The 26,413-nt window shown below is 65.4% G+C and overlaps 2 protein-coding genes across 2 annotated transcripts in view; both read left to right on the top strand.

Annotated features, from left to right (window-relative positions):
• Positions 1-18,638, top strand: part of INTS3 (integrator complex subunit 3) — a 34,210-nt gene extending 15,572 nt beyond the window's left edge. The window contains exons 10-30 of the mRNA XM_066337729.1: positions 148-339; positions 1,231-1,318; positions 2,665-2,744; positions 3,386-3,477; positions 3,802-3,908; positions 4,081-4,197; positions 4,714-4,843; positions 5,713-5,767; positions 7,457-7,560; positions 7,872-7,916; positions 8,044-8,163; positions 9,507-9,660; positions 11,339-11,407; positions 12,312-12,387; positions 13,823-13,936; positions 14,021-14,069; positions 15,631-15,798; positions 17,844-17,944; positions 18,034-18,106; positions 18,215-18,374; positions 18,487-18,638. Of these exons, the coding sequence (XP_066193826.1) occupies positions 148-339; positions 1,231-1,318; positions 2,665-2,744; positions 3,386-3,477; positions 3,802-3,908; positions 4,081-4,197; positions 4,714-4,843; positions 5,713-5,767; positions 7,457-7,560; positions 7,872-7,916; positions 8,044-8,163; positions 9,507-9,660; positions 11,339-11,407; positions 12,312-12,387; positions 13,823-13,936; positions 14,021-14,069; positions 15,631-15,798; positions 17,844-17,944; positions 18,034-18,106; positions 18,215-18,374; positions 18,487-18,564 (2,172 nt within the window). The 3' untranslated portion in view covers positions 18,565-18,638. The remainder of the gene's footprint in view (positions 1-147; positions 340-1,230; positions 1,319-2,664; positions 2,745-3,385; positions 3,478-3,801; positions 3,909-4,080; positions 4,198-4,713; positions 4,844-5,712; positions 5,768-7,456; positions 7,561-7,871; positions 7,917-8,043; positions 8,164-9,506; positions 9,661-11,338; positions 11,408-12,311; positions 12,388-13,822; positions 13,937-14,020; positions 14,070-15,630; positions 15,799-17,843; positions 17,945-18,033; positions 18,107-18,214; positions 18,375-18,486) is intronic.
• Positions 18,639-20,275: 1,637 nt separating this feature from the next.
• On the top strand, positions 20,276-25,218 carry SLC27A3 (solute carrier family 27 member 3). The gene is made up of 10 exons (XM_066337761.1): positions 20,276-20,813; positions 22,162-22,371; positions 22,456-22,614; positions 22,690-22,814; positions 22,885-23,079; positions 23,173-23,263; positions 23,334-23,532; positions 23,663-23,760; positions 23,838-23,968; positions 24,939-25,218. Exons 1-10 carry the CDS (start codon positions 20,276-20,278, stop codon positions 25,113-25,115), a joined length of 1,923 nt encoding a protein of 640 aa, XP_066193858.1. The 3' UTR covers positions 25,116-25,218.
• The last annotated feature ends 1,195 nt before the right edge of the window (positions 25,219-26,413 follow it).

Genomic DNA, 26,413 nt, shown 5'->3' with positions numbered 1-26,413 from the left:
CCAGCCATGTCCCAGCCATGTCCCATGTCCCAGCCGTGTCCTCATCAGTGTCCCCAGCCGTGTCCCCAGCCGTGTCCTGTGTCCCCAGCCGTGTCCCAGCCGTGTCCCATGTCCCAGCCGTGTCCCAGCCGTGTCCCGTGTCCCCAGGTGCGTTTCGGGCAGCAGAAGCGGTACCAGGACTGGTTCCAGAGGCAGTACCTGTCCACACCTGACAGCCAGAGCCTGCGCTGCGACCTGATCCGCTACATCTGCGGCGTGGTGCACCCGTCCAACGAGGTGCTCAGCTCCGACATCCTGCCACGCTGGGCCATCATCGGCTGGCTGCTCACCACCTGCACGGTCAGCGGGCCCACGGGGGCTGGGGGGGCCTAAATGGGGCTGGGGGGGCCAAAATGGGGCTGGGGGGGCCTAAAATGGGGCTGGGGGGGGCTAAATGGGCTCAGGGAACCCCAAAATGGGCTCAGGGAACCCCAAAATGGGCTCAGAATAACCCAAAATGGGGCTGGGGGGCTAAAATGGGGCTGGGGGGGCCTAAAATGGGCTCAGGGAACCCTAAAATGGGCTGGGGGAACCCCAAAATGGGCTCAGGGAACCCTAAAATGGGCTCAGAATAACCCAAAACAGGCTCAGGATACCCAAAATGGGCTCGGGGTACCTCAAAATGGGCTGGGGGCCCCCAAAACGGGCTGGGGGGACCCCAAATGTGGCTCAGGATAACACAAAATGGGCTGGGGGGAGCCCAGAATGGGGTTTGGGGGACCCCAAAGGGGCTCAGGATGGGCTGGGAGTGGGAATGTCCCAAAAATGGGGCTTAAGGGACCCCGAAACAGGGCTCGGGGTGCCCCAAAAGGGGCTCAGGATGGGCTGGGAGTGGGAATATCCCGAAAATGGGGCTTGGGATAGCCCAGAATGGGGCTTTGGGTGGGCTGGGAGCAGGAACATCCCAAAACCAGGAGTGGGAACATCCTGGGAGCAGCTCGTTCCCGCCAGTGGGGAGGGCAGCGTGTGAGGAGGGGTCTTGGAGGGATTTTGGCTGGGTCCTGGGGGTTTCCCAGCCCTGGGTGTGATCCTGGAGGGGTCTCAGGGGATCCTGAGGGATCTCAGGGGATCCTGGAGGGGTCTCAGGGGACCCTGGAGGGGTCTCAGGGGATCCTGGAGGGGTCTCAGGGGATCCTGAGGGGTCTCAGGGGATCCTCGTGGAATGATTTGGGATTTTGGGGTCTCCCCCAGTCCAACGTCGCTGCCTCCAACGCCAAGCTGGCGCTGTTCTACGACTGGCTCTTCTTCAACCCCGAGAAGGACAGCATCATGAACATCGGTGGGTGGGATCTGTGGGATCTGCTTTGGGATCTGCCTTGGGATGGGATCCATGGGGACCTGCTTTGGGATGGGATCTTGGGCTGTTCCTGGGGCTGGGATCCATGGGGATCTGCCTTGGGCTGGGATCCTGGGCTGTTCCTGGGGCTGGGATCTGTGGGATCTGCCTTGGGATGGGATCCATTGGGATCTGCCTTGGGCTGGGATCCTGGGCTGTTCCTGGAGTGGGATCCTGGGGTGGGATCCATGGGGATCTGCCTTGGGCTGGGATCCTGGGCTGTTCCTGGGCTGTTCCTGGGGGATGGGATCTGTGGGATCTGCCTTGGGATGGGATCTGTGGGATCTGCCTTGGGATGGGATCCTGGGCTGTTCCTAGAGTGGGATCCTGGGGTGGGATCCATGGGGATCTGCCTTGGGATGGGATCCTGGGCTGTTCCTGGGGGTGGGATCTGTGGGATCTGCCTTGGGCTGGGATCTGCCTTGGGATGGGATCCTGGGCTGTTCCTGGAGTGGGATCCTGGGGTGGGATCCATGGGGATCTGCCTTGGGGTGGGATCCTGGGCTGTTCCTGGGGGATAGGATCTGTGGGATCTGCCTTGGGATGGGATCTGCCTTGGGCTGGGATCCATGGGGACCTGCTTTGGGATGGGATCCTGGGCTGTTCCTGGGGCTGGGATCCATGGGGATCTGCCTTGGACTGGGATCCTGGGCTGTTCCTGGGCTGTTCCTGGGGCTGGGATCTGTGGGATCTGCCTTGGGATGGGATCCATGGGGATCTGCCTTGGGATGGGATCTGTGGGATCTGCCTTGGGATGGGATCCTGGGCTGTTCCTGGGGCTGGGATCTGTGGGATCTGCCTTGGGCTGGGATCTGCCTTGGGATGGGATCCTGGGCTGTTCCTGGAGTGGGATCCTGGGCTGGGATCCATGGGGATCTGCCTTGGGATGGGATCCTGGGCTGTTCCTGGGGCTGGGATCTGTGGGATCTGCCTTGGGATGGGATCCTGGGCTGTTCCTGGGCTGTTCCTGGGTCTGGGATCTGTGGGATCTGCTTTGGGATGGGATCCTGGGCTGTTCCTGGGGCTGGGATCTGTGGGATCTGCCTTGGGCTGGGATCCTGGGCTGGGATCCATGGGGACCTCCTTTGGGATGGGATCCTGGGCTGTTCCTGGGCTGTTCCTGGGGCTGGGACACGGTGTCACTGTGACCCAGGGGCAGCACTGTCCCTGGCTGCCCCCCGGATCCCACCCCCCGGATCCCAGGGATCCCATGGATCCCAGGCTGTCCCGGCCCCTCGGCAGCCCCCAGGGGCAGGGTTTGGGGTGTCTGAGCCCTGTCCCTGCCCCAGAACCCGCCATCCTGGTGATGCACCACTCCATGAAGCCCCACCCGGCCATCACGGCCACGCTGCTGGACTTCATGTGCCGGGTGAGCTCCTCTCCCTTCTCCAGGGAATTCCGGGCCGTGGGAAGGGCTGGGAGAGCCGCTGCTGGGCCCCACAAACCCCACCCCGACTGCTCTTCCCTGGCATTTCCCCCTCTGGTGTTTCCCTCTGGCTTCCAGAGCCACCTGGACTTCCCAAAGCCAGGGAGGGATTTTTTTTCCCCTTTCCCCAGATTATCCCTCCCAGCCCTCGGTGGGAGAAATCCGGATTGTTCCTGGAGTTTTGGGTCCGTGTGTCGTCCATTTCTGGACCCTGCCAGCGCCCGGGTGGAGGGAAAAGGCTTTTGGGGTTGTTCCCTGTGGAATTCCTGGCCCAGCCCCGTCCCCAGGAGGGATCAGAGTGTCAGGGAATGATCCAGAGTGTCCCATCCCAGGAGCTGCTGCTTCCAGGAATCGTGTCCTGGGGAGGGCTGGTTTTGGGAAGGGCCCGGAGCATTCCCAGTCCAGTTCAGGCAGCAGAACTGGGAGAAGGTTCCCGGGATATCCCCAGGCTCCAGGGAGGAATCCCGGCCTGGCCAGGGCGGAACATCCACAGCCCTGGAGCCTGGAATTCCCTGCTCCATGGGCAGGGATTGTCTCCCACTCACAGCCCCCTGACCCTGCTCTCCGTGCCCCATCTCTTCCAGATCATTCCCAATTTCTACCCCCCTCTGGAAGCCCACGTCCGGCAGGGAGTCTTCAACTCCCTCACCCACATCGTGGAGAAGCGAGTCCTGGCGTAAGAGACTTTTCCCACCTTTTCCCTGGAATTCCAAGGTGGCCACAGCTGCCCCAGGCTGTCCCCTGGGTCTGTCCCGGAGCTCCGGGGCCCTGGGGTTTTCCAGGAAACCTTGGGAGCAGCCAGGCTCGTGTCTTGGTGCCTCCAGGGGGCTGTCCCTGTGGGAAAAGGGATGGGGACAGGACGAGGGAATTGGGATTTCTCCCAGGAATTCCTGCCCCACGTCCCGTTGTGTTGTGGTGGCTCGGGGATGAACCCCCAGCATTCCCACGGGGATGAGGCCCCGATCCCAGCTCCTGCTGATCCCTGTCCCACCCCACACAGGCACCTGGCCCCTCTCTTTGACAACCCCAAGCTGGACAAGGAGCTCCGGGCCATGCTCAGGGAGAAATTCCCGGAATTCTGCAGCTCTCCCTCGCCCCCCATCGAAGGTAGGGAATAGAGGGGGGAGTTTTCCATGGAATTCCTCCCAGCTGGACGGGTCAGGAGAGGCTCCAGGCAGTGCTGGGATCCCGGGAATGCGGCTGCCCCGCGGGATCCCTTCCCAAAGCACCCGGGGCTGGATTTTGGGAGAGGCCTGACCCCTGGGCCCGGTGCTCCCAGTGAAAATCGAGGAGCCCGTTCCCATGGAGATGGAGAATCACCTGGAGAAGGATGACGGTTGCTATGACAACGCCGAGGCCGCCTTCAGCGACGATGAGGAGGAGCTGAGCAGCAAAGGTGAGGGGGATTCCCCAGGGATGCAGGATTCCCGCCGTGCCGGAGGATTCCCAGCTGTCAGCGCCGTTTCCCTCCTCTCCCCGGAGCTGATTCCCAGATCCCGTGGTTCTGGGGCTGTGCCCAAAGGGTTTGTTCCCTTTCCTGGCCTTTTCCCGGGAGCTCAGAGCACTTTTCCAGCCTCAGATCCCGACTGGGCTCACCCAAATCCCCGTTTCTCCCCCTCTGGAGCCGTTCCCGGCCTCGCTGGTCAGATCCCTGCGGGATTCCCGCTGTGCCAGGGGCTTTTCCCAGCACTGGGAAGTGGCCACAGGCCCGGGATGGGGCAGGATGTGACCTGGGAGCCCCAGAATCCCAATCCCAAATCCTTGGGAATGTTGCAGGGACCACAAATCCCAATGTTTGGGTCCCTTCCCACCTTTATCCCGGAGCCCTGGGCACAGCTCCAGGGGAGAAGGATCCAGGGCAGGGATTGCCAGGAGGGAGGAAAATCCCTGATGGATCTGCTGATGGTTCCAGGGAAGAAGAGGGAGTTCAGGTTCCATCCGATCAAGGAATCCATCGTGGAGGAGCCCGTGGACATCACCCCGTTCCTGGAGCAGCTGGACGAGTCCCTGAAGGACAAAGTGCTGCAGCTGCAGAAGGGCAGGTGGGGCCATTCCCATTCCCACATTCCCCATTCCCATTCCCCATTCCCACATTCCCCATTCCCATTCCCATTCCCCATCCCCATTCCCCATTCCCATTCCCCATCCCCATTCCCATTCCCATTCCCCATTCCCATTCCCCGTTCCCATTCCCCATCCCCATTCCCCATCCCCATTCCCATTCCCATTCCCCATTCCCATTCCCCATTCCCATTCCCCATTCCCCATTCCCATTCCCCATTCCCATTCCCCATTCCCATTCCCCATTCCCCATTCCCATCCCCATTCCCCATTCCCATTCCCCATTCCCATTCCCACATTCCCATTCCCCATTCCCATTCCCCATTCCCATCCCCATTCCCCATTCCCCATTCCCCATCCCCATTCCCCATTCCCCATTCCCCATTCCCCATTCCCCATTCCCCATTCCCATTCCCATTCCCATTCCCCATTCCCATTCTCCATTCCCATTCCCCATCCCCATTCCCCATTCCCCATCCCCATTCCCATTCCCCATCCCCAATCCCATTCCCCATCCCCATTCCCCCATTCCCCAATCCCATCCCCAATCCCATTCCCCATTCCCCATTCCCCATTCCCATTCCCATGGATCTCCAGAGCTCCTGCGGCCCCACAGTTTGTCCATGGAGAAGGAATTCCCACAGGAAAAGGCTTTGGCAATTCCCAGCAGAGCTCCTGCCCTGCAGGCCTCGGCTCAGCCCAGCCATTCCCTGGAATTTCTGCCTTTGAGTTCCACTAAAATCCCGCTGTTAACCCCGGGATCCGCAGGGATTCTCCCTGCCCCGGGCATTCCCAGTTCCCCAGCCCAGCTCTCCCAGTGCTCCCAGTAACCAGAGCCCTGTCCCTGCAGCGACACGGAGGCGCAGTGCGAGGTGATGCAGGAAATCGTGGATCAGGTCCTGGAGGTAACGGAGCCGGGAGCGCCCGGGCCGGGATCTGGGATCCGGGATCAGGGATCTGGGATCTGGGATCAGGGATTTGGGATCACCTGTGCCCCTGGAGCGGGGACATGGGGGTCTGGGGACACCCAGATCCGTTTGGGATCCGCTTCAGAGCCCGAGCAGCTCCATCCATGGATCCAGCCCTGCTCCGTGTCCCTGTTCCCGGCGCCCGGATGTCCCCAGCAGCTGCTGGCAGAGATCTGGGATTGCTGGGAATGATCTGGGATCGGTGACAGAGATCTGGGATCAGTGGCAGAGATCTGGGAATGATCTGGGATTGCTGGGAATGATCTGGGATCGGTGACAGAGATCTGGGAATGATCTGGGATTGCTGGGAGTGATCTGGGGTCTCTGTCAGAGCTTTGGGGTCCCTGGGAGAGATTTGGGGTCCCTGGCAGTGTTTTGGGGTCCCTGGCAGTGTTTTGGGGTCCCTGTCAGAGCTTTGGGGTCCCTGGGAGAGATTTGGGGTCCCTGTCAGTATTTTGGGGTCCCTGTCAGGGATTTGGGGTCCCTGTCAGAGCTGTGGGGTCCCTGTCAGAGATTTGGGGTCACTCACAGAGGTTTGGGGTCCCTGTCATAGATTTGGGGTCCCTGTCAGTATTTTGGGGTCCCTGGGAGAGATTTGGGGTCCCTGTCAGAGCTTTGGGGTCCCTGTCATAGATTTGGGGTCCCTGTCAGGGATTTGGGGTCCCTGTCAGAGATTTGGGGTCCCTGTCAGGGATTTGGGAATTTGGGGTCTCTGGCAGTGTTTTGGGATTCCCTGGCAGTAATTTGGGATCCCTGGCAGTAATTTGGAGTCCCTGTCAGAGATTTGGGAATTTGGGGTCCCTGTCAGTATTCTGGGGTCCCTGTCAGAGCTTTGGGGTCCCTGGCAGTGTTTTGGAGTCCCTGTCAGGGATTTGGGAATTTGGGGTCCCTGTCAGGGGTCTGGGGTCCCTGGCAGTAATTTAGGGTCCCTGTCAGAGATTTGGGATTCCCTGGCAGTGGTTTAGGGTCCCTGTCATAGATTTGGGGTCCCTCACAGAGATTTGGGGTCCCTGTGAGTAATTTGGGGTCCCTGTCATAGATTTGGGGTCCCTGTCAGAGGTTTGGGGTCCCTGGCAGTGTTTTGGGATTCCCTGGCAGTAATTTGAGATTCCTGGCAGTAATCTGGGATCCCTGGCAGTAATTTGGAGTCCCTGTCAGGGATTTGGGAATTTGGGGTCCCTGTCAGTATTTTGGGGTCCCTGTCAGAGGTTTGGGGTCCCTGGCAGGAATTTGGGGTCCCTGTCAGTATTTTGGGGTCCCTGTCAGTAATCTGGGATCCCTGGCAGTAATCTGGGGTCTCTGTCAGAGGTTTGGGGTCCCTGGGAGAGATTTGGGGTCCCTGTCAGGAATTTGGGGTCCCTGTCAGGAATTTGGGGTCCCTGGCAGTGTTTTGGGGTCCCTGTCAGAGATTTGGGGTCCCTGTCAGTGTTTTAGGGTCCCTGGCAGTGTTTTGGGGTCCCTGTCAGAGCTTTGGGGTCCCTGTCAGGGATTTGGGAATTTGGGGTCCCTGTCAGAGCTTTGGGGTCCCTGTCAGAGCTTTGGGGTCCCTGTCAGGGGTCGGGCTCCGTCCCCGTGTCCTGCCCCGTGCCGTGTCCCAGCCCCGAGCCCTTCCCGTGCCTTTCCCAGGAGGATTTTGACTCGGAGCAGCTCTCGGTGCTCGCCTCGTGCCTGCAGGAGCTCTTCAAGGCCCATTTCCGCGGGGAGGTTCTGCCGGAGGAGATCACCGAGGAGTAAGGGCCCGGATCCTCCCCTGGGATCGGGGCTTTTCCCGGGAAAATTCCCTGCTCCGGGGGCGGGACGTTCCTCTGCTCCTTCTCCGGGGTTTGCTTGGAGCAGGGCTGGGATGGGGGCTGCTGCGGGGTTGTTCCTGCAGCCGCTGGGATCCAGGGATATTCCTGGGGAAACCTGGAGTGCTGGACAGTTATTGGGATCCAGGGATATTCCTGGGAAATCCCACAGCTCCGGACAGTCACTGGGATCCGGGGATATTCCTGTCATTCCTGGGAAAACCTGGATCTCAGGGTGTCCGTGTGTCCCGCAGGTCCCTGGAGGAGTCCGTGGGGAAACCCCTTTACCTGATATTCCGGTAGGTCCCTTCCCAAACCCTCGGGAATCCCGGGAATCCCGGGCTCCTCCCTGCTCCCAGAAAACCCCGGGGGCTCTCGCGCTTCCCTCTGTGGCGTTTTCCCGGTGACATTCCCGCTCTTCCCAAGGAACCTGTGCCAGATGCAGGAGGACAACAGCGGCTTCTCGCTGCTGCTGGACCTGCTCTCGGAGCTCTACCAGAAACAGCCCAAGATCGGCTACCACCTGCTCTACTACCTGCGGGCCAGGTGAGCCCCGCGCCCCGCCCTCTGCGGCTCCTCCCCCTCACCGGGGCCCCGCCCTCTGCGGCTCCTCCCCCTTGTGTGACTCCACCCCCTCACCTGGGCCCCGCCCTCTTTGACTCCTCCCCCTTGTGTGTGACTCCACCCCCTCACCTGAGCCCCACCCTCTCACCTGAGCCTTGCCCTCTGTGACTCCTCCCCCTCACCTGAGCCCCTCCCTCCTGTGACTCCTCCCCCTCACCTGAGCACCTTCTTCTCACCTTGACCCCGCCCTCTTACCTGGGGCCGCCCCCCACAATACCTGTACACACACAATACCTGTGGGTGTCCCTGTCCCTGGTGGTGCCACGGCTCAGGTGTGCCAGGTGTGTGCCAGATGTGTTAGGTGTGCGCCAGGTGTGTGCCAGGTGCCCTAGGTGTGCCTCAGGTGCCAGGTGTACCAGGTGCCAGGTGTGCCCGGTGTCAGGTGCGCTGTGTCCCCAGCAAGGCGGCGCTGGGCAGGATGGGGCTGTACATGTGTGCCAGGTGTACCAGGTGTGTGCCTGGTACCAGGTGCCCCAGGTGCCAGGTGTGCCCAGGTGTGCCCGGTGCCCAGGTGTGCCAGGTGTCCCAGGTGCCAGGTGTGCCCCAGGTGCCAGGTGCCAGGTGTGCCAGGTGCCAGGTGCGCTGTGTCCCCAGCAAGGCGGCGCTGGGCAGGATGGGGCTGTACGTGTGTACCAGGTGCCCCAGGTGCCCCAGGTGCCAGGTGTGCCCCAGGTGCCAGGTGTGCCAGGTGCCCCAGGTGTGCCCAGTGCCAGGTGTGCCAGGTGCCAGGTGCGCTGTGTCCCCAGCAAGGCGGCACTGGGCAGGATGGGGCTGTACATATGTGCCAGGTGTACCAGGTATGCCCCAGGTGCCAGGTGTACCAGGTGCCCCAGGTGTGCCAGGTGTGCCCAGGTGCCCCAGGTGCCAGGTGTGCCCAGTGCCAGGTGCCAGGTGCGCTGTGTCCCCAGCAAGGCGGCGTTGGGCAGGATGGGGCTGTACGTGTGTACCAGGTGCCCCAGGTGCCAGGTGTGCCCCAGGTGCCAGGTGTGCCCAGGTGCCAGGTGCCAGGTGTACCCAGGTGTGCCCAGGTGCCAGGTGCCAGGTGTGCCAGGTGCCAGGTGTGCCAGGTGCCAGGTGTGCCCAGGTGTGCCAGGTGCCAGGTGCGCTGTGTCCCCAGCAAGGCGGCGCTGGGCAGGATGGGGCTGTATGTGTGTGCCAGCTGTGCCCGGTGCCAGGTGTCCCAGGTGCCCCAGGTGTGCCCAGGTGCCCCAGGTGTACCCAGGTGTGCCCAGGTGTGCCAGGTGCCAGGTGCGCTGTGTCCCCAGCAAGGCGGCGCTGGGCAGGATGGGGCTGTACGAGTCGTTCGCCCAGGCCACGCAGCTGGGGGAGCTGCACACCTGCCTCATGATGGACATGAAGGCGTGCCAGGAGGACGACGTGCGCCTGCTCTGCTTCCTCACGCCCTCCATCTACACCGAGGTGAGCCCTCACCTGCCCAGGTGTGCCCAGGTGTGCCCAGGTGTGCCTCGAGCGCCCCTGGAATGGGCCCCTTCTGCTGGGTCCTGAGCTCCACCCCTGAGCCCAGCCCAGGTGTGTCCTTATCCCCAGCCCAGGTGTGTCCCAGCCCTATTCCAGGTGTGTCCTTATCCCTGTCCCAGGTGTGTCCCCAGGTCCCGTCCCAGGTGTGTCCTTATCCCCGTCCCAGGTGTGTCCCAGCCCTATTCCAGGTGTGTCCCCAGCCCCATTCCAGGTGTGTCCTTATCCCTGTCCCAGGTGTGTCCTTATCCCCATTCCAGGTGTGTCCCAGCCCCATTCCAGGTGTGTCCCAGCCCCATTCCAGGTGTGTCCCCAGTCCTATTCCAGGTGTGTCCCCAGGTCCCGTCCCAGGTGTGCTGCCCAGAAAATCCCTAAATCCCAAAAATTCTTGCTTTCCATGCTCTTTGGGGTCAGGCTGTTCCCAGGGTGACCCCAAATCCCGGGATCTGTCCCAGGGCAGGATCAGGCTGTTCCCAAGGTGACCCCAAATCCCGGGATCTGTCCCAGGGCAGGATCAGGCTGTTCCCAGGGTGACCCCAAATCCCGGGATCTGTCCCGGAGCAGGATCAGGCTGTTCCCAGGGTGACCCCAAATCCCGGGATCTGTCCCGGAGCAGGATCAGGCTGTTCCCAAGGTGACCCCAAATCCCGGGATCTGTCCCGGAGCAGGATCAGGCTGTTCCCAGGGTGACCCCAAATCCCAGGATCTGTCCCAGAGCAGGATCAGGCTGTTCCCAGGGTGACCCCAAATCCCGGGATCTGTCCCAGAGCAGGATCAGGCTGTTCCCAGGGTGACCCCAAATCCCGGGATCTGTCCCTGGGCAGGATCAGGCTGTTCCCAGGGTGACCCCAAATCCCGGGATCTGTCCCTGGGCAGGATCAGGCTGTTCCCAGGGTGACCCCAAATCCCGGGATCTGTCCCGGAGCAGGATCAGGCTGTTCCCAGGGTGACCCCAAATCCCGGGATCTGTCCCGGGGCAGGATCAGGCTGTTCCCAGGGTGACCCCAAATTCCGGGATCTGTCCCAGAGCAGGATCAGGCTGTTCCCAAGGTGACCCCAAATCCCGGGATCTGTCCCAGAGCAGGATCAGGCTGTTCCCAGGGTGACCCCAAATTCCGGGATCTGTCCCAGAGCAGGATCAGGCTGTTCCCAGGGTGACCCCAAATCCCGGGATCTGTCCCTGGGCAGGATCAGGCTGTTCCCAGGGTGACCCCAAATCCCGGGATCTGTCCCGGAGCAGGATCAGGCTGTTCCCAGGGTGACCCCAAATCCCGGGATCTGTCCCGGAGCAGGATCAGGCTGTTCCCAGGGTGACCCCAAATCCCGGGATCTGTCCCAGGGCAGGATCAGGCTGTTCCCAGGGTGACCCCAAATCCCGGGATCTGTCCTGGAGCAGGATCAGGCTGTTCCCAGGGTGACCCCAAATCCCGTTCCCGGCCCCTGCCGGGATGGATCCTGTGTTTCCTGCGGAGGCCCTGGAGCAGGGAGCAGAGCCGGAGGGAAATCCGGGAATTCCGGCTGGCGGCTGCCCCCCGCTGTCGGAGCCGAGCCCTCGGGAGTTTTTCCTGGCGGATTTTGGGGGCCTTTTCCCTGAGCCCTCCTGGGCTTTGTGCATTCCCAGTTTCCCGACGAGACCCTGCGGAGCGGGGAGCTGCTGAACATGATCGTGGCCGTCATCGACTCCTTCCAGGTGCGGGGGATCCCGGCCCCATTCCCGATCCCATTCCCGGCCCCATTCCCGGGAGACTGAACCCCAAAACCAGCCCGAACTCATCCCGTGGGCTCCCTGATCCCGGCTCTCCCGAGGTGTCCAAAGGTTGATCCCGAGGCCGGGGATCTCCTGCAGAGCCATTTCCCGGGCAATCAGCGCTAATCACCCCTAATGAGCCCCTCTCTGGGGGGGAGGATCCCGCTGGACGCTCCCGGTGGGAATTCTCCCGCCTCGGGCTTGCCGTGAGAAAGCCAGGAATAGGCTCTGGAATGCCGGCGCCGTCTGGAGCAGGGATGTGTGATAACCCCCGGCCCCGCGGCGGTCCCGGCCCGGGAATGCTGCTCCAGGGCCAGGGAGGTGCGGATAGCGCAGCTCCGGGAGCCGGGAATGCTCCGGGAGCCGGGAATGCTCCGGGAGCCGGGAATGATCCGGGAGCCGGGAATGCTCCGGGAGCTGGGAATGCTCCGGGAGCCGGGAATGCTCCGGGAGCCGGGAATGCTCCGGGAGCTGGGAATGCTCTGGGAGCCGGGAATGCTCCGGGAGCTGGGAATGCTCCGGGAGCCGGGAATGCTCCGGGAGCCGGGAATGCTCCGGGAGCCGGGAATGATCCGGGAGCCGGGAATGCTCCGGGAGCCGGGAATGATCCGGGAGCCGGGAATGCTCCGGGAGCCGGGAATGCTCCGGGATCCACGGGCTGCGGAGGGCTCGGCTCCGAACCCCAAATCCCAGGGGTTTCCTTCCCCTCCCTGCTCCAGGTCCTTCCCTCCTGGGAGCTCCGGGGGATCCAGGGGGTGAGGAGCAGGGATCCAGGAGATCCAGGGGATCCAGGGGGTGAGGAGCAGGAGGAAGGAGCCCCCTGACCCCATTCCCTGTTCCCCCCCAGCTCCAGGAGCTCGTGTGCCACGTGATGATGGGAAACCTGGTGATGTTCCGCAAGGATTCCGTGCTGAACATCCTCAGTGAGCGGGAACGGGAATGGGAATGGGGATGGGAATGGGGATGGGAATGGGAATGGGAATGGGAATGGGAATGGGAATGGGAATGGGGATGGGAATGGGGATGGGAATGGGGATGGGAATGGGGATGGGAATGGGAATGGGAATGGGGATGGGAATGGGGATGGGAATGGGAATGGAAATGGGGATGGGAATGGGGATGGGGACAGGGGTGGGGAATGGGAATGGGGAATGGGAATGGGAATGGGGAATAGGAACGGGAACGGGAATGGGAACAGGAATGGGAATGGGGAATGGGAATGGGGAATGGGGATGGGAATGGGGAATGGGGAATGGGAACAAGAATGGGGAATGGGAACAGGAATGGGGATGGGAACGGGAATGGGAACAGGAATGGGATGGAAACTGGAATGGCATGGGAATGGGAATGGGGATGGGAACAGGAACGAGCAGCTGCCCCAAATCCTGCCCCAAGCCCAGACCCTGGAGCTGCCCAGAGGCTCCCCAGGGCTGAATTCCCTGCGGGCATTAAGGGATCACTGGCCCCGGGCGGATTGTGGGATTGATCCCCGTGCCCCCGCGGGTGGGATCGCGGGGAGCCCCCGCAGTGCCAGGCAGGGCGAGGGGAAAATCCCCAAATCCCCAAATCCCGGCGCTGCAGCCTCCCCGCGGGCTCCCTCGGTGTTCCCAGGGCTAATCCCGCTCTCCCTGATCCAGCTTTGGCATTAGCCTGCTAATTAGGGAGCCTCGTTAGCTCTGACCCCGCGGCCGCTCCTGGGACACGGCTCCGTCCCCATTCCCGGTGCCCGGGGGGTTGGGGGATCCCGGGCAGCTTTGGGGGTCCCCAGACCTCGGGAAGGGGCTGAGACAGATCCCTGTTGTCCCCATTGTCCCTGCTGTCCATCCCTGATATTCCCATTATCCCTGTTATTCCCATTTTCCCCGTTATCCATCCCTGTTACCCCTGTGGTCCCCACTGACCCCGTTATCCTTGTTCCCGATATTCCTGTTATCCCTGCTGTTGTCCCTGTTGTCCTTCTTGTCCCCATTGTCCCCCTTGTCCCTGTTGTCCCCGTTGTCCCCAATATTCCTGTTGTCCCACTTGTCCCCATTGTCTCTGTTACCCACCCCTGTGACCCCACTGTCCCCGCTGTCCCCACGCCATGTCCCCACTGTCCCCGTTGTCCCTGTCACCCCTGTCACCCCTGTGACCCCGCTGTCCCCACTGTCCCCTGTCCCCTGTGACCCCGCTGTCCCCACGCCGTGTCCCCACTGTCCCCGTTGTCCCTGTCACCCCTGTCACCCCTGTGACCCCACTGTCCCCATGCCGTGTCCCCATTGTCCCTGTGACCCCTGTGACCCCGCTGTCCCCACGCCGTGTCCCCATTGTCCCTGTCACCCCTGTCCCCACTGTCCCCACGCCGTGTCCCCGCCCCAGTTCAGAGCCTGGACTGGGAGACCTTTGAGCAGTACTGCACCTGGCAGCTCTTCCTGGCACACAACATCCCCCTGGAGACCATCATCCCCATCCTGCAGCACCTCAAGTACAAGGGTGAGCCCCTGGGGACACTCTGGGGACACTCCCGGGGGTGACATCCCTGGGGACGTCCCCGCTGACCCTCGTGTCCCATTCCAGAGCACCCCGAGGCGCTGTCCTGCCTCCTGCTGCAGCTCCGCAGGGAGAAGTGAGTGTGGGGGTCCCCATGTCCCGGTGTCCCCATGTCCCGGTGTCCCTGTGTCCCCGTGTCCCTGTGTCCCTGTGTCCCTGTGTCCCCGTGTCCCTGTATCCCTGTGTCTCCGTGTCCCTGTGTCCCCGTGTCCCCGTGTCCCCGTGTCCCCGTGTCCCCGTGTCCCTGTGTCCCCGTGTCCCCGTGTCCCTGTGTCCCTGTGTCACTGTGTCCCTGTGTCTCCATGTCCCTGTGTCCCCGTGTCCCTGTGTCTCCATGTCCCTGTGTCCCTGTGTCCCCGTGTCCGTGTCTCGGTGTCCCCGTGTCCCTGTGTCCCTGTGTCCCCGTGACCCCATGTCCCAGTGTCCCCATGTCCCGGTGTCCCCGTGTCTCCGTGTCCCCGTGTCCCCATATCCCTGTGTCCCCCTGTCCCGGTGTCCCCGTGTCCCGGTGTCCCTGTGTCCCTGTGTTCCTGTGTCCCCGTGTCCCTATGTCCCTGTGTCCCTGTGTCCCCGTGTCCCTATGTCCCTGTGTCCCCGTGTCCCCTCAGAGGTGTCCCTCAGTGTCCCGGGGTGCCTCTCAGTGTCCCGAGGTGTCTCTGAGTGTCCCGAGGTGTCCCTGAGTGTCCCAGGGGTGTCTCTCAGTGTCCCTGCGTGTCCCGGGGTGTCTCTCAGTGTCCCATGGTGTCCCTGCGTGTCCCGGGGTGTCCCCGGGGGATCTCTGAGGGTCTCTGAGTGTCCCAGGGTCTCTGAAGGTCCCAGGGTGTCCCTGAGTGTCCCGAGGTGTCTCTCAGTGTCCCGGGGTGTCCCTGAGTGTCCCAAGATGTCTCTGAAGGTCCCGAGGTGTCCCTGAGTGTCCCAGGGTGTCTCTGAGTGTCCCGGGGTGTCTCTCAGTGTCCCAGGGTGTCCCTGAGTGTCCCGGGGTGTCTCTCAGTGTCTCTCAGTGTCCCTGCGTGTCCCGGGGTGTCCCTGAGTGTCCTGAGGTGTCCCTGAGTGTCCCAGGGTGTCCCTGCGTGTCCCAAGGTGTCTCTGAGTGTCCCGAGGTGTCCCTGAGTGTCCCGGGGTGTCTCTGAGTGTCCCGAGGTGTCTCTGAGTGTCCCAGGGTGTCCCTGAGTGTCCCAGGGGGTCTCTCAGTGTCCCGAGGTGTCCCTGTGTGTCCCGGGGGGTCCCTGAGTGTCCCGGGGTGTCCCTGAGTGTCCCGGGGTGTCTCTCAGTGTCCCTGAGTGTCCCGGGGTGTCTCTGACGGTCCCAAGGGGTCTCTGAGTGTCCCAGGCTGTCCCTCACTGTCCCAGGGTGTCCCTGAGTGTCCCGCGGTGTCCCTGAGTGTCCCGAGGTGTCTCTCAGTGTCCCGAGGTGTCTCTCAGTGTCCCGAGGTGTCCCTGTGTGTCCCGGGGTGTCCCTGAGTGTCCCGAGGTGTCTCTCAGTGTCCCAGGGGGTCTCTGAAGGTCCCGCGGTGTCCCTGAGTGTCCCGGGGTGTCCCTGAGTGTCCCAAGGTGTCCCTGCGTGTCCCTGAGTGTCCCTGCGTGTCCCGGGGCGTCCCCGGGGGTCTCCCAGCCCTCCCCAGCGCCCGTTGCCCCCAGGCCCAGCGAGGAGATGGTGAAGATGGTGCTGAGCCGGCCGTGCCACCCCGAGGACCAGTTCACCACCAGCATCCTGCGGCACTGGGGGCTGCGGCACGACGACCTCCTGGGGGAGCACATCAAGGCGCTGCTCATCAAGAACAACAGCCTGCCCCGCAAGAGGCAGAGGTCTGGGCGCCCCCATTCCCGGAATTCTCACCCTGGGGGATTCTGGGGGGTTCTTCTGGCCTGGCCCAGAAAGGACAGAGGTCTGGGAATGCTGTCCCTGGGAATTGGGGGCTTTTTGTCACCTGTGCCAGGAGTGACAGAGGTGTGGGAATGCTGTCCCTGGGAATTGGCAAACTGGGGGGGTTTGTCATCTGTCCCAGGAGTGACAGAGGTGTGGGAATGCTGTCCCTGGGAGTTGGGAGATTGGGGGGTTTTGTCATCTGTGCCAGGAGTGACAGAGGTCTGGGAATTCTGTATCCTGCTTCCTGGGAATTCCCAGTCTGGGAAATTGGGGGGGTGGTTTCTTTTCACCTGCCCCAAAAATGACAGAGGTCTGGGAATGCTGTCCCTGGGAGTTGGGAGATTGGGGGGTTTGTCATCTGTGCCAGGAGTGACAGAGGTCTGGGAATGCTGTCCCTGGGAATTGGGGGCTTTTTGTCACCTGTGCCAGGAGTGACAGAGGTGTGGGAATGCTGTCCCTGGGAGTTGGGAAACTGGGGGGGGTTTGTCATCTGTGCCAGGAGTGACAGAGGTCTGGGAATGCTGTCCCTGGGAATTGGGGAATTGTGGGGGGTTTGTCACCTGTCCCAGGAGTGATAGAGGTCTGGGAATTCTGTATCCTGCTTCCTGGGAATTCCCGGTCTGGGAAATTGGGGCAGTTTCTTTTCACCTGCCCCAGAAATGACAGAGGTGTGGGAATTCTGTCCCTGGGAGTTGGGAGATTGGGGGGTTTTGTCATCTGTCCCAGGAGTGACAGAGGTCTGGGAATTCTGTCCCTGGGAATTGAGGTTTTTTGTCACCTGGCCCAGGAGTCACAGAGGTCTGGGAATTCAGTTCCCTGCTTCCCAACAATTCCCTCCCTAAGGAATTAGGGGTGTTTTCCCTCCCCTCCCCGTGCCCAGCCCCGTGGAGGTGAATTCCCAGTGTCTGAGGTGAATTCCCAGTGTCTGAGGTGAATTCCCAGTGTCTGGGGTGAATTCCCAGTGTCTGGGGTGAATTCCCAGTCCCTGGGGTGAATTCCCAGTCTCTGGGGTGAATTCCCAGTCTCCGGGGTGAATTCCCAGTGTCTGGGGTGAATTCCCAGTGTCTGGGGTGAATTCCCAGTGTCTGGGGTGAATTCCCAGTGTCTGAGGTGAATTCCCGGTGTCTGGGGTGAATTCCCAGCTCCGGGGTGAATTCCCAGCTCCCAGGGTGAATTCCCGGTCTCTGGGGTGAATTCCCAGCTCCGGGGTGAATTCCCAGCTCCGGGGTGAATTCCCAGTCTCTGGGGTGAATTCCCAGTCTCCGGGGTGAATTCCCAGTCTCCGGGGTGAATTCCCAGTCTCCGGGGTGAATTCCCAGTGTCCGGGGTGAATTCCCAATCTCTGGGGTGAATTCCCAGTGTCTGGGGTGAATTCCCAGTCTCTGGGGTGAATTCCCAGTCTCTGGGGTGAATTCCCAGCTCCGGGGTGAATTCCCAGTCTCCGGGGTGAATTCCCGGCTCCGGGGTGAATTCCCGGCTCTGGGGTGAATTCCCAGTGTCTGGGGTGAATTCCCAGCTCCGGGGGTGAATTCCCGGCTCTGGGGTGAATTCCCAGTGTCTGGGGTGAATTCCCGGTCTCTGGGGTGGATTCCCAGCTCCGGGGTGAATTCCCAGTCTCCGGGGTGAATTCCCGGCTCCGGGGTGAATTCCCAGTGTCTGAGGTGAATTCCCAGTGTCCGGGGTGAATTCCCAGCTCCGGGGGTGAATTCCCGGCTCTGGGGTGAATTCCCAGTGTCTGGGGTGAATTCCCGGTCTCTGGGGTGGATTCCCAGCTCCGGGGTGAATTCCCAGTCTCCGGGGTGAATTCCCAGTGTCTGGGGTGAATTCCCAGCTCCGGGGTGAATTCCCAGCTCCGGGGTGAATTCCCAGCTCCGCGGTGAATTCCCAATCTCTGGCTCAGGGCCAGGGGGCCGAGCTCAGCTCAGGGTGGGATTTGGGAGGTCCCATCCCGGTTTTTTTTTTTTTGGGATCTTTCCCCGCTCAGCCTGCGCAGCTCCAGCAGCAAACTGGCGCAGCTGACCCTGGAGCAGATCCTGGAGCACCTGGACAACCTCCGGCTGAACCTCACCAACACCAAGCACAACTGTGGGTGCCTCTCCTGCCCTGGGGGGCTCGGGGGGTCTCGGGGGGCTCGGGACCCTCCCCCTGACCCCATCCCTGTCCGTCTCTCCCAGTTTTCAGCCAGACGCCGATCCTGCAGGCGCTGCAGCACGTCCAGGCCAGCTGCGATGAGGCTCACAAAATGAAGTGAGAGACTCCCCGTGCCTCCCCCTCCCCAAAAAAAACCCCCTCCCCAAAAAAAACCCCCCCTCCCCAAAAAAAAACCCCCCTCCTGAGGCCCGGAGCCGCCCGCAGGTTCTCGGACCTGTTTTCCCTGGCCGAGGAGTACGAGGACTCGTCCAGCAAACCGCCCAAGAGCCGCAGGAAGGGCACGGCGCTCTCCAGCCCGCGCAGCCGCAAGAACGCCGCGCAGCCCCCCAACAACGAGGAGGAGTCCGCCTCCAGCAGCGCCTCGGTGAGACCCCCAGAGTCCCCCCGGGTCCCCTCAGGGTCCCCAAAGCGCTGCGGTGACGCCCCCGTGTCGCCTGTCCCCGTGTCACCTGTCCCCGTGTCACCTGTCCCCGCAGGAGGAGGAGGACGCCAAACCCAAACCGGCCAAGAGGAAAAGGAAAGGTTCCTCTGCCGTGGGCTCGGACAGTGACTGAGGGCAGGGACCCCCTCCCCAGCCCGGAGCCCCCCAAAAACCGGTGCCAGCGACCCCCCGGGGGTCGGGGCTGTCCCCCCAAAACCCGCGCCTTGGGGTGCCTCCCCCTTCTCACGGCCGTGGGGAGGGGTCGCGGTGTCCCTACCCCGAGGGGACACGGGGACAGGAGGGGACAGGGGGGACAGGAGGGGACACGGGGACAGGAGGGGACACGGGGACAGGAGGGGACAGGGGGGGACACGGGGGACCCCAGTTCTCCCGCAGAAATGTAAATAAAGGGTGGAACCGAGTGGCTGCTCCAGGGTCATTTGGGGACGGGGACAGGGGGGGTCCTGCCCGTCCCCATCCCGGGAAAAGCGTCCCCGGGGTCCCGGGGTGTCCTGGGGTGTCCCGGGCTGTCCCGGGCTGTCCCGGGGTGTCCCGGGGTGTCCTGGGGTGTCCTGGGGTGTCCTGGGGTGTCCCGGGGTGTCCCGGGGTGTCCCCGGGGGTCCCGGGGTGTCCCGGGGTGTCCCGGGGGTCCCGGGGTGTCCCGGGGTGTCCCGGGGGTCCCGGGGGGTCCAGCGCCCGTGGCCGGCGGGGTTTGGGGGGTCCCTCAGCGTTTGTAACTGTTTTTAAAGAAAAAGCAGCAATAAAAAAACTCGTGTTTTTGTATGGAACGGCCCCGGTTTGTGGCGGGGGCGGCGGCCGTGTGTCCCCACCCCCGGGTGGCCTCCAGGGACACGTGTCCCCTCCCCGGGACGGTGACACTGCCAGACCCCCCCGGGCCACCGGGAATCTGGGACACGGGGGGACAACAGGGGGGACACGGCGGGGACAGGGCTGGGGGGACACGGGACACGGCGGAGGTGACAATGGGGACAGGGGTGACACTGGGGGGGACACGGGTGACACTGGGGGTGACACGGGGTGACACTGGGAGTAACATGGGGGCCCGCGGTGGGGACAGGGGTGACATGGGGGTGACACGGGTGACATGGGGGTGACACTGGGGAACCGCGGTGGGGACAGGGGTGACACTGGGGGTGACACGGGTGACACTGGGGGCCCGCAGTGGGGACAGGGGTGACATGGGGTGACATGGGGGTGACACTGGGGAACCGCAGTGGGGACAGGGGTGACACTGGGGGTGACATGGGGGTGACATGGGGGTGACATGGGGGTGACACTGGGGGCCCGCGGTGGGGACAGGGGTGACATGGGGGTGACATAGGGGTGACACTGGGGGCCCGCGGTGGGGACACGGGTGACATGGGGGTGACATAGGGGTGACACTGGGGAACCGCAGTGGGGACAGGGGTGACACTGGGGGTGACATGGGGGTGACATGGGGGTGACACGGGTGACACTGGGGGCCCGCAGTGGGGACACGGGTGACATGGGGGTGACACGGGTGACACTGGGGGCCCGCGGTGGGGACACGGGTGACATGGGGGTGACACGGGTGACACTGGGGGCCCGCAGTGGGGACACGGGTGACATGGGGGTGACACGGGTGACACTGGCGGCCCGCGGTGGGGACACGGGCGGGGCTGCATTTGGCAGAGGGGTCCGGGGGTGTGGTGTGGGGAGGACTCAGAGTGGGCGTGGCCAGAGTGGGCGCGGCCGGGCGGGGGCGTGGCCAGGGTGGGCGTGGCCAGGGTGGGCGTGGCCGGGCGGGGGGGCGTGGCCAGGGTGGGCGTGGCCGCCCCGCCCCGTGAGGCGGGCGCGGGGCGATGGCGCTGGCGGCGGCTCTGGGGACGCTCCTGGGGACGCTCCTGGGGACGCTCCTGGGGACAGTCCCCGCGGCGCCGCTGGCCGGGGCGCTGCTGGCGGCTCTGGGCGCGCTGCTGGCGCTGCAGCGGCTCCTGCGGCCGCACCTTTGGGCCGACCTGGCGTTCGCGCTGCGGGCGCTGCGGGCGCGGCGGCGGGCGCGGCGCGGCCCCGGCGGCTCGCTGCCGGCCCGGTTCCTGCGGGCGGCCCGAACCGGCCCGGACACGCCGTTCCTGCGGGCCCGGGGCGGCGCCCAGCCGCTGGGGCGGGCGGCGAGGAGCGTGGCGAGGGTGGCGAACGCGCTGCGGGCGCTGCGGGCCCCGCCGAGGCCCGGCGACGCCGTGGGGCTGCTGGTGGCCAACGAGCCCCGCTTCGTGTGGGGCTGGTTCGGGCTGGCGGCGCTCGGGGCCCGCCCGGCGTTCCTGGGCACGGCGCTGCGACCCGCGGGGCTCCGCCACTGCCTCCGCGGCTGCGGGGCGCGGGCGCTGCTGGTGGCGGACGGTGAGAGCGGGGACAGCGCGGGGACAGCGGGGACAGCGGGAGGGGAGCGGGGGGACAGCGCGGGGACAGCGCGGGGACAGTGGGGGGCAGCGGGGGGGGAGCGGGGGGACAGCGGGGGGACAGCGGGGGGACAGTGGGGGACAGTAGGAGGGGAGCGGGGGGACAGTGGGGGACAGTGGGAGGGGAGCGGGGGGCAGCGGGGGACAGCGGGGACAGCGGGGGACAGCGGGGAACAGCGCGGGGACACGGCGGGGACACGGCGGGGGACAGCGCGGGGACACGGCGGGGGGACACGGCGGGGACAGCGGGGGGACAGCGCGGGGACAGTGGGGGGACAGCGGGAGGGGAGCGGGGTGACAGCGGGGGGACAGCGGGGGACACGGCGGGGACACAGCGGGGACAGTGGGGGGCAGCGGGGGACAGCGGGGGACACAGCGGGGACAGTGGGGGGACAGCGGGGGACACGGCGGGGACAGCGCGGGGGGACAGCGGGGGGACACGGCGGGGACAGTGGGGGGACAGCGGGGGACAGCGGGAGGGGAGCGGGGTGACAGCGGGGGGACAGCGGGGGACAGCGGGGACAGTGGGGGGACAGTGGGGGGAAAAGGCCGAGAGGAGCCGGGGAGATTTCGGGGCCCAGGGGAATAACGGGGGGACACCGGGAGGGGACCGGGGAAACCGGGGGGATGGCGGGGAGATCCCGGGGTGTAACTGGGGACAGAGGTGGCACCCGGGGGATGAGGGGACCGGGAGCCGGAGTGGGGCCAGGGGAATAACCAACGGGGTGGGACAAGGGAATGAGGGGGACATGGGGTGGGTGGGTGGCACGGGGGGCACCGGGGCCGGGATGGTGACACAAGGGCCGGGATGGTGACACCGGGGCCGGGGTGGTGACACAGGGGCCGGGGTGGTGACACAGGGGCCGGGATGGTGACACCAGGGCCGGGATGGTGACACCGGGGCCGGGGTGGTGACACCGGGGCCGGGGTGGTGACACAGGGGCCGGGGTGGTGACACCGGGGGCCGGGATGGTGGCACCGGGGCCGGGGGTGGTGGTGACACCGGGGCCGGATGGTGACACCGGGGCCGGGGTGGTGACACAGGGGCCGGGGTGGTGACAACCGGGGCCGGGATGGTGACACAGGGGCCGGGGTGGTGACACCGGGGCCGGGATGGTGACACAGGGGCCGGGGTGGTGACACAGGGGCCGGGATGGTGGCACCGGGGCCGGGGTGGTGACACCGGGGCCGGGATGGTGACACCGGGGCCGGGGTGGTGACACCGGGGCCGGGGTGGTGGCACCGGGGCCGGGCTGGTGACACCGGGGACAGCAGGTTGGTCCCCCCAGAGCTGTTCGGGTCGGTGGAGCCGCTGCTGCCCGGGCTGCGGGAGGACGGCGTGGCCGTGTGGGTGCTGGGAGCGGGGCCGTACCCGCCCGGAGTCGTGGCGCTGCAGGAGCTGCTGGACGCGGCCTCCGAGGAGCTGGAGCCCGAGGACGTGTGGGAGCCCGAGGACATGAACGACACCTGCCTCTACATCTTCACCTCGGGCACCACCGGTGGGGCCGGGGCCGGGGCCGGGGGGGTTCTGGGTGAGCTCAACTCAGCTTCTGAGGAGACTCAACTCTGTTTTCCCCTCCCAGGCCTCCCCAAAGCCGCCCGCGTGTCCCACCTCAAGGCCGTCATGTGCCTCAGCTTCTACGAGCTGGTGGGAGCCTCCAGCCGCGACGTCGTGTACCTGGCGCTGCCCCTGTACCACATGGCCGGGGCCCTCCTGGGCGTCGTCGGCTGCCTCGGCATCGGTGAGCGGGGGGCTCGGGGCCGGGGGGGCTCCGGGGATGTTTCGGGGGCTGATCCCCCTCGTCTCCATCCCGCAGGAGCCACGTGCGTGCTGAAGGAGAAGTTCTCGGCCAGCCAGTTCTGGGACGATTGCCGCGCCGAGGGCGTCACCGTGTTCCAGTACATCGGGGAGCTGTGCCGCTACCTGGTGAACCAGCCGCAGGTCAGGGCTGGGGCCGCCGGGCGAGGGGGGTCCCGGGGGAGCAGCCCCGGAGCTGACGGTGGCCCCGCAGCGGCCCGGGGAGCGGCAGCACGGGCTGAGGCTGGCGGTGGGCAGCGGCCTCCGGCCCGACGTGTGGCGAAGCTTCCAGCAGCGCTTCGGGCCCGTGCGCATCGTGGAGACGTACGGCATGAGCGAGGGCAACGTCACCCTCTTCAACTACACCGGCACCCCGGGCGCCGTGGGCCGCTGCAGCTTCATCTACAAGGTCTGGGGGACAAGAGGATGAGGGGCCGCGCCCCAAAAGCGCCCCGAATCCCCGCTCTGGGCGCTGATTCCCGTCCCCGGCGCCTCTCCCCAGCTCTTCTCGCCCTTTGAGGTCGTTCGTTACGACGTCGCGGCCGGAGCTCCGGAACGGGACGAGGCCGGACGCTGCATCCGCGCCCGGACGGGTGAGCAGCGGCCGTGGGGCGGCTCCTGGGGGTGCCCGAGGTGGCCGTGTCACCGTCGCCGTCCCCGCAGGTGAGACGGGGCTGCTGATCGCCCCGGTGACGCCCCGGACGCCGTTCCTGGGCTACGCCGGCAGCCCGGAGCTGTCGGAGCAGAAGCTGCTCCGCGGGGTCTTCGCCGAGGGCGACGAGTTCTTCAACACCGGGGACCTGGTGGAGCAGGACGAGGAGCAGTTCGTGCGCTTCCGCGACCGCATCGGGGACACCTTCAGGTGCCGGAGCCCCCCCGGGCTGGGGGCACCCCCAGAGCCCCCTCCCCTCGGGGCTCAGCCCCGTTCAGCGTTCCGGGGTCGTCTCAGCCCCGTGAAACATTTTGGGGGTCTCCTCCCCGTCCCCTCCCAGGTGGAAAGGCGAGAACGTGGCCACCACGGAAGTGGCCGAGGCGCTGCTGGCCCACGAGGCGCTGCAGGAAGCCACCGTTTACGGTGTCACCGTCCCAGGTACCGCCGGCCCCGGTGCCACCTCCCGGGGACACTCCCGGCCCCGCGGAGCGCCCCAAGTGTCCCCTCGCCCGCAGGCCACGAGGGCCGTGCCGGGATGGCCGCGCTGGTTCTGCGGCCCGGCCGCTCCCTGGACGGACCCGGCCTCTACCAGCACCTGGAGCGGCTGCTGCCGCCGTACGCGCGGCCGCGCTTCCTGCGCCTGCAGGTACCGGGGTCTGGGGGTCTGGGGGTCCGGGGGTCCGGGGGTCTGGGGGTCCCGGGGGTCCGGGGGTCCGGGGGTCCGGGGGTCCCGGGGGTCTGGTGGTCCCGGGGTCTGGGGGGTCTGGGGGTCCGGGGGTCCGGGGGTCTAGGGGTCCGGGGGTCCCGGGGGTCCGGGGGTCCGAGGGGTCCCGGGGGTCTGGGGGTCCAGGGGTCTAGGGGTCCGGGGGTCCAGGGGTCTAGGGTCCGGGGGTCCCGGGGTCTGGGGGTCCTGGGGTCGGGGGTCCCGGGTCTGGAGGTTCCGGGGGTCCCGGGGGTCCGGGGGTCTGGGGGTACCGGGGGTCCGGGGGTACCGGGGGTCTGCGGGTCGGGGGGGTCCCGGGGGTCTGGGGGTCCCGGGGGTCTGGGGGTCCGGGGGTCCGGGGGTCTAGGGGTCCGGGGGTCCCGGGGGTCCGGGGGTCCCGGGGGTCTGGGGGTCCAGGGGTCCCGAGGGTCTGGGGGTCTGGGGGTCCGGGGGTCCCGGGGGTCCGGGGGTCCCGGGGGTGTGGGGGTCCCGGGGGTGTGGGGGTCCCGGGGGTCCGGGGGTCCCGGGGGTCCGGAGGTCCGGGGGTTCTGGGGGTCCCGGGGGTCTGGGGGTCCGGGGGTTCCGGGGGTCTGGGGGTCCGAGGGTCTGGGGGTCCCGGGGGTCTGGGGGTCCGGGGGTCTGGGGGTCCGGGGATCCGGGGGTCTGGGGGTCTGGGGGTCTGGGGGTACCGGGGGTCCGGGGGTCCGGGGGTCTGGGGGTTTGGGGGTCTGGGGGTCCGGGGGGTCCCGGGGTCGGGGGGTCTGGGGGTCCGGGGGTCTGGGGGTCTGGGAGTCCCGGGGTCTGGGGGTCCCGGGGGTCCAGGGGTCCGAGGGTCCCGAGGGTCTGAGGGTCCCGGGGGTCCGGGGGTCCCGGGGGCTGCCGCGGGGGTCCCCAACGCCGCCGCTGTCGCCAGGAGCGGCTGGAGATGACGGAGACGTTCAAGCAGCAGAAGGTGCGGCTGGCGAGGGACGGCTGCGACCCCGCGCTGGTGCCGGAGCCGCTGCTGGTGCTGGACGAAGCCGCCAGAAGCTTCGTGCCGCTGGACGCCGAGCGCTGGGAGCGGCTCCGGGACGGGCGGCTCCGCATCTGAGCGGGCCCGTGTCCGGCCCGGGGGTCCCCATGTCCCTTATCGGGGTCCTGTGCCCCCCGCGGGTGTCCCCAGGTGTGCCCAGGTGTGTCCCCCCGTGTCCATCCTGCCGTCCCCGAGCGCCCCGTGTCCACCGCGGGGTCCCCAAAATCCATCCCGAGGGTCCCCCACGTCCGTCCCGGAGGGTCCCCGAGGCCATCCTGTCCCCTCCGTGTCCCCCTCCGTGTCCCCCAAGTGTCCCCCAGCTCCCCACGTCAATCCCCGACCCCCCCGTGTCCCCCCCCGTGGGTCCCTGTCCCCTCCCTGTCCCCTCCCTGTCCCCTCCCGGGGGTCCCTGTCCCCTCCTGGGGGTCCCTGTCCCCTCCCTGTCCCCTCCCGGGGGTCCCTGTCCCCTCCCTGTCCCCTCCCGGGGGTCCCTGTCCCCTCCCGGGGGTCCCTGTCCCCTCCTGTCCCCTCCTGGGGGTCCTTGTCCCCTCCCTGTCCCCTCCCCAGCCGCCGGTGCCTCCCCCCTCCCCGGGGGTCTTTGTACACAACAAATCCCCAATTTCGGGGTCCTTTTTTGGCGAATAAAAACTCTTTTTTGTAGCAAATCTGGTCCCTGTCACCCCCAGGTCGGGGGCGGGGACACCGAAGCCGCTGTCCCCGTGTCCTGGAGGTTTTTGGGGGGAATGGGGAGGGAAAAGGGGGGCCCCACCTGGATTTGGGGTCTCCTCCCAGCAAAGGATCCCTCTCCTAATTAAATAATTATTGCCAAGGGCCGAAGTTTAAATTCGTTTTATTTTTAAGCCTTTCTTCAAAAATCGGGGGGTCCTGGCCCCCTCCCCGCCCCCCACTTCGCCATCGGCCCCGAGCTCAAACCCGATGGAAAAGAGGAAAAAAAAAATGGGGAAAACCCCTTAAATTTGTGCAAAAAGCCCCATTTCCACCCGCCCCCACCCCGAGCCAGAACTGGGTTAAAATCCTGCGGATTTGGGGCTGAAATGGTCCAGATCTGGACCAAACCCCAGAGACGGGGGGCCACAATCCCCGACATTTGGGCTGAGGACAGAAATGGGATTTAAATCCTGCAGCTGGGGCCAAACCCCTGGAAATTGGGATTAAATCACTAATTCTGGGGCTGAGGGCAGAAGCTGGGGGTCAAACGCTGCAAACGGCGGCTGAAATCCCAGATTTCTGCCGGAATCCTCAAAGTTTGGCCCCAATCCAGAACTGAAATCCTGCAAGTTCAGATCACAATTCCACACCGGGCCGGAAACATGGGGAATTAAAACCCTGCAAACTGAGACCCAAATCCCACCGTT

The sequence above is a fragment of the Sylvia atricapilla genome, chromosome 30 (assembly GCF_009819655.1).
Source record: "Sylvia atricapilla isolate bSylAtr1 chromosome 30, bSylAtr1.pri, whole genome shotgun sequence".
Taxonomy (NCBI): domain Eukaryota; kingdom Metazoa; phylum Chordata; class Aves; order Passeriformes; family Sylviidae; genus Sylvia; species Sylvia atricapilla.
The sequence above is the reverse complement of the archived record's forward strand: the minus strand, read 5'-3'. Positions and strand labels throughout refer to the sequence as shown.

What these genes read in the sequence shown, in the direction of transcription:
- SLC27A3 (XM_066337761.1), top strand. Translation starts at nt 20,276, where the DNA reads ATGGCGCTGGCGGCGGCTCTGGGGACGCTCCTGGGGACGCTCCTGGGG. An exon ending in CTTCACCTCGGGCACCACCG is followed by an intron (nt 22,372 to 22,455) that starts GTGGGGCCGGGG and finishes TTCCCCTCCCAG; the next exon opens with GCCTCCCCAAAGCCGCCCGC. An exon ending in CGCGCTTCCTGCGCCTGCAG is followed by an intron (nt 23,969 to 24,938) that starts GTACCGGGGTCT and finishes CGCTGTCGCCAG; the next exon opens with GAGCGGCTGGAGATGACGGA.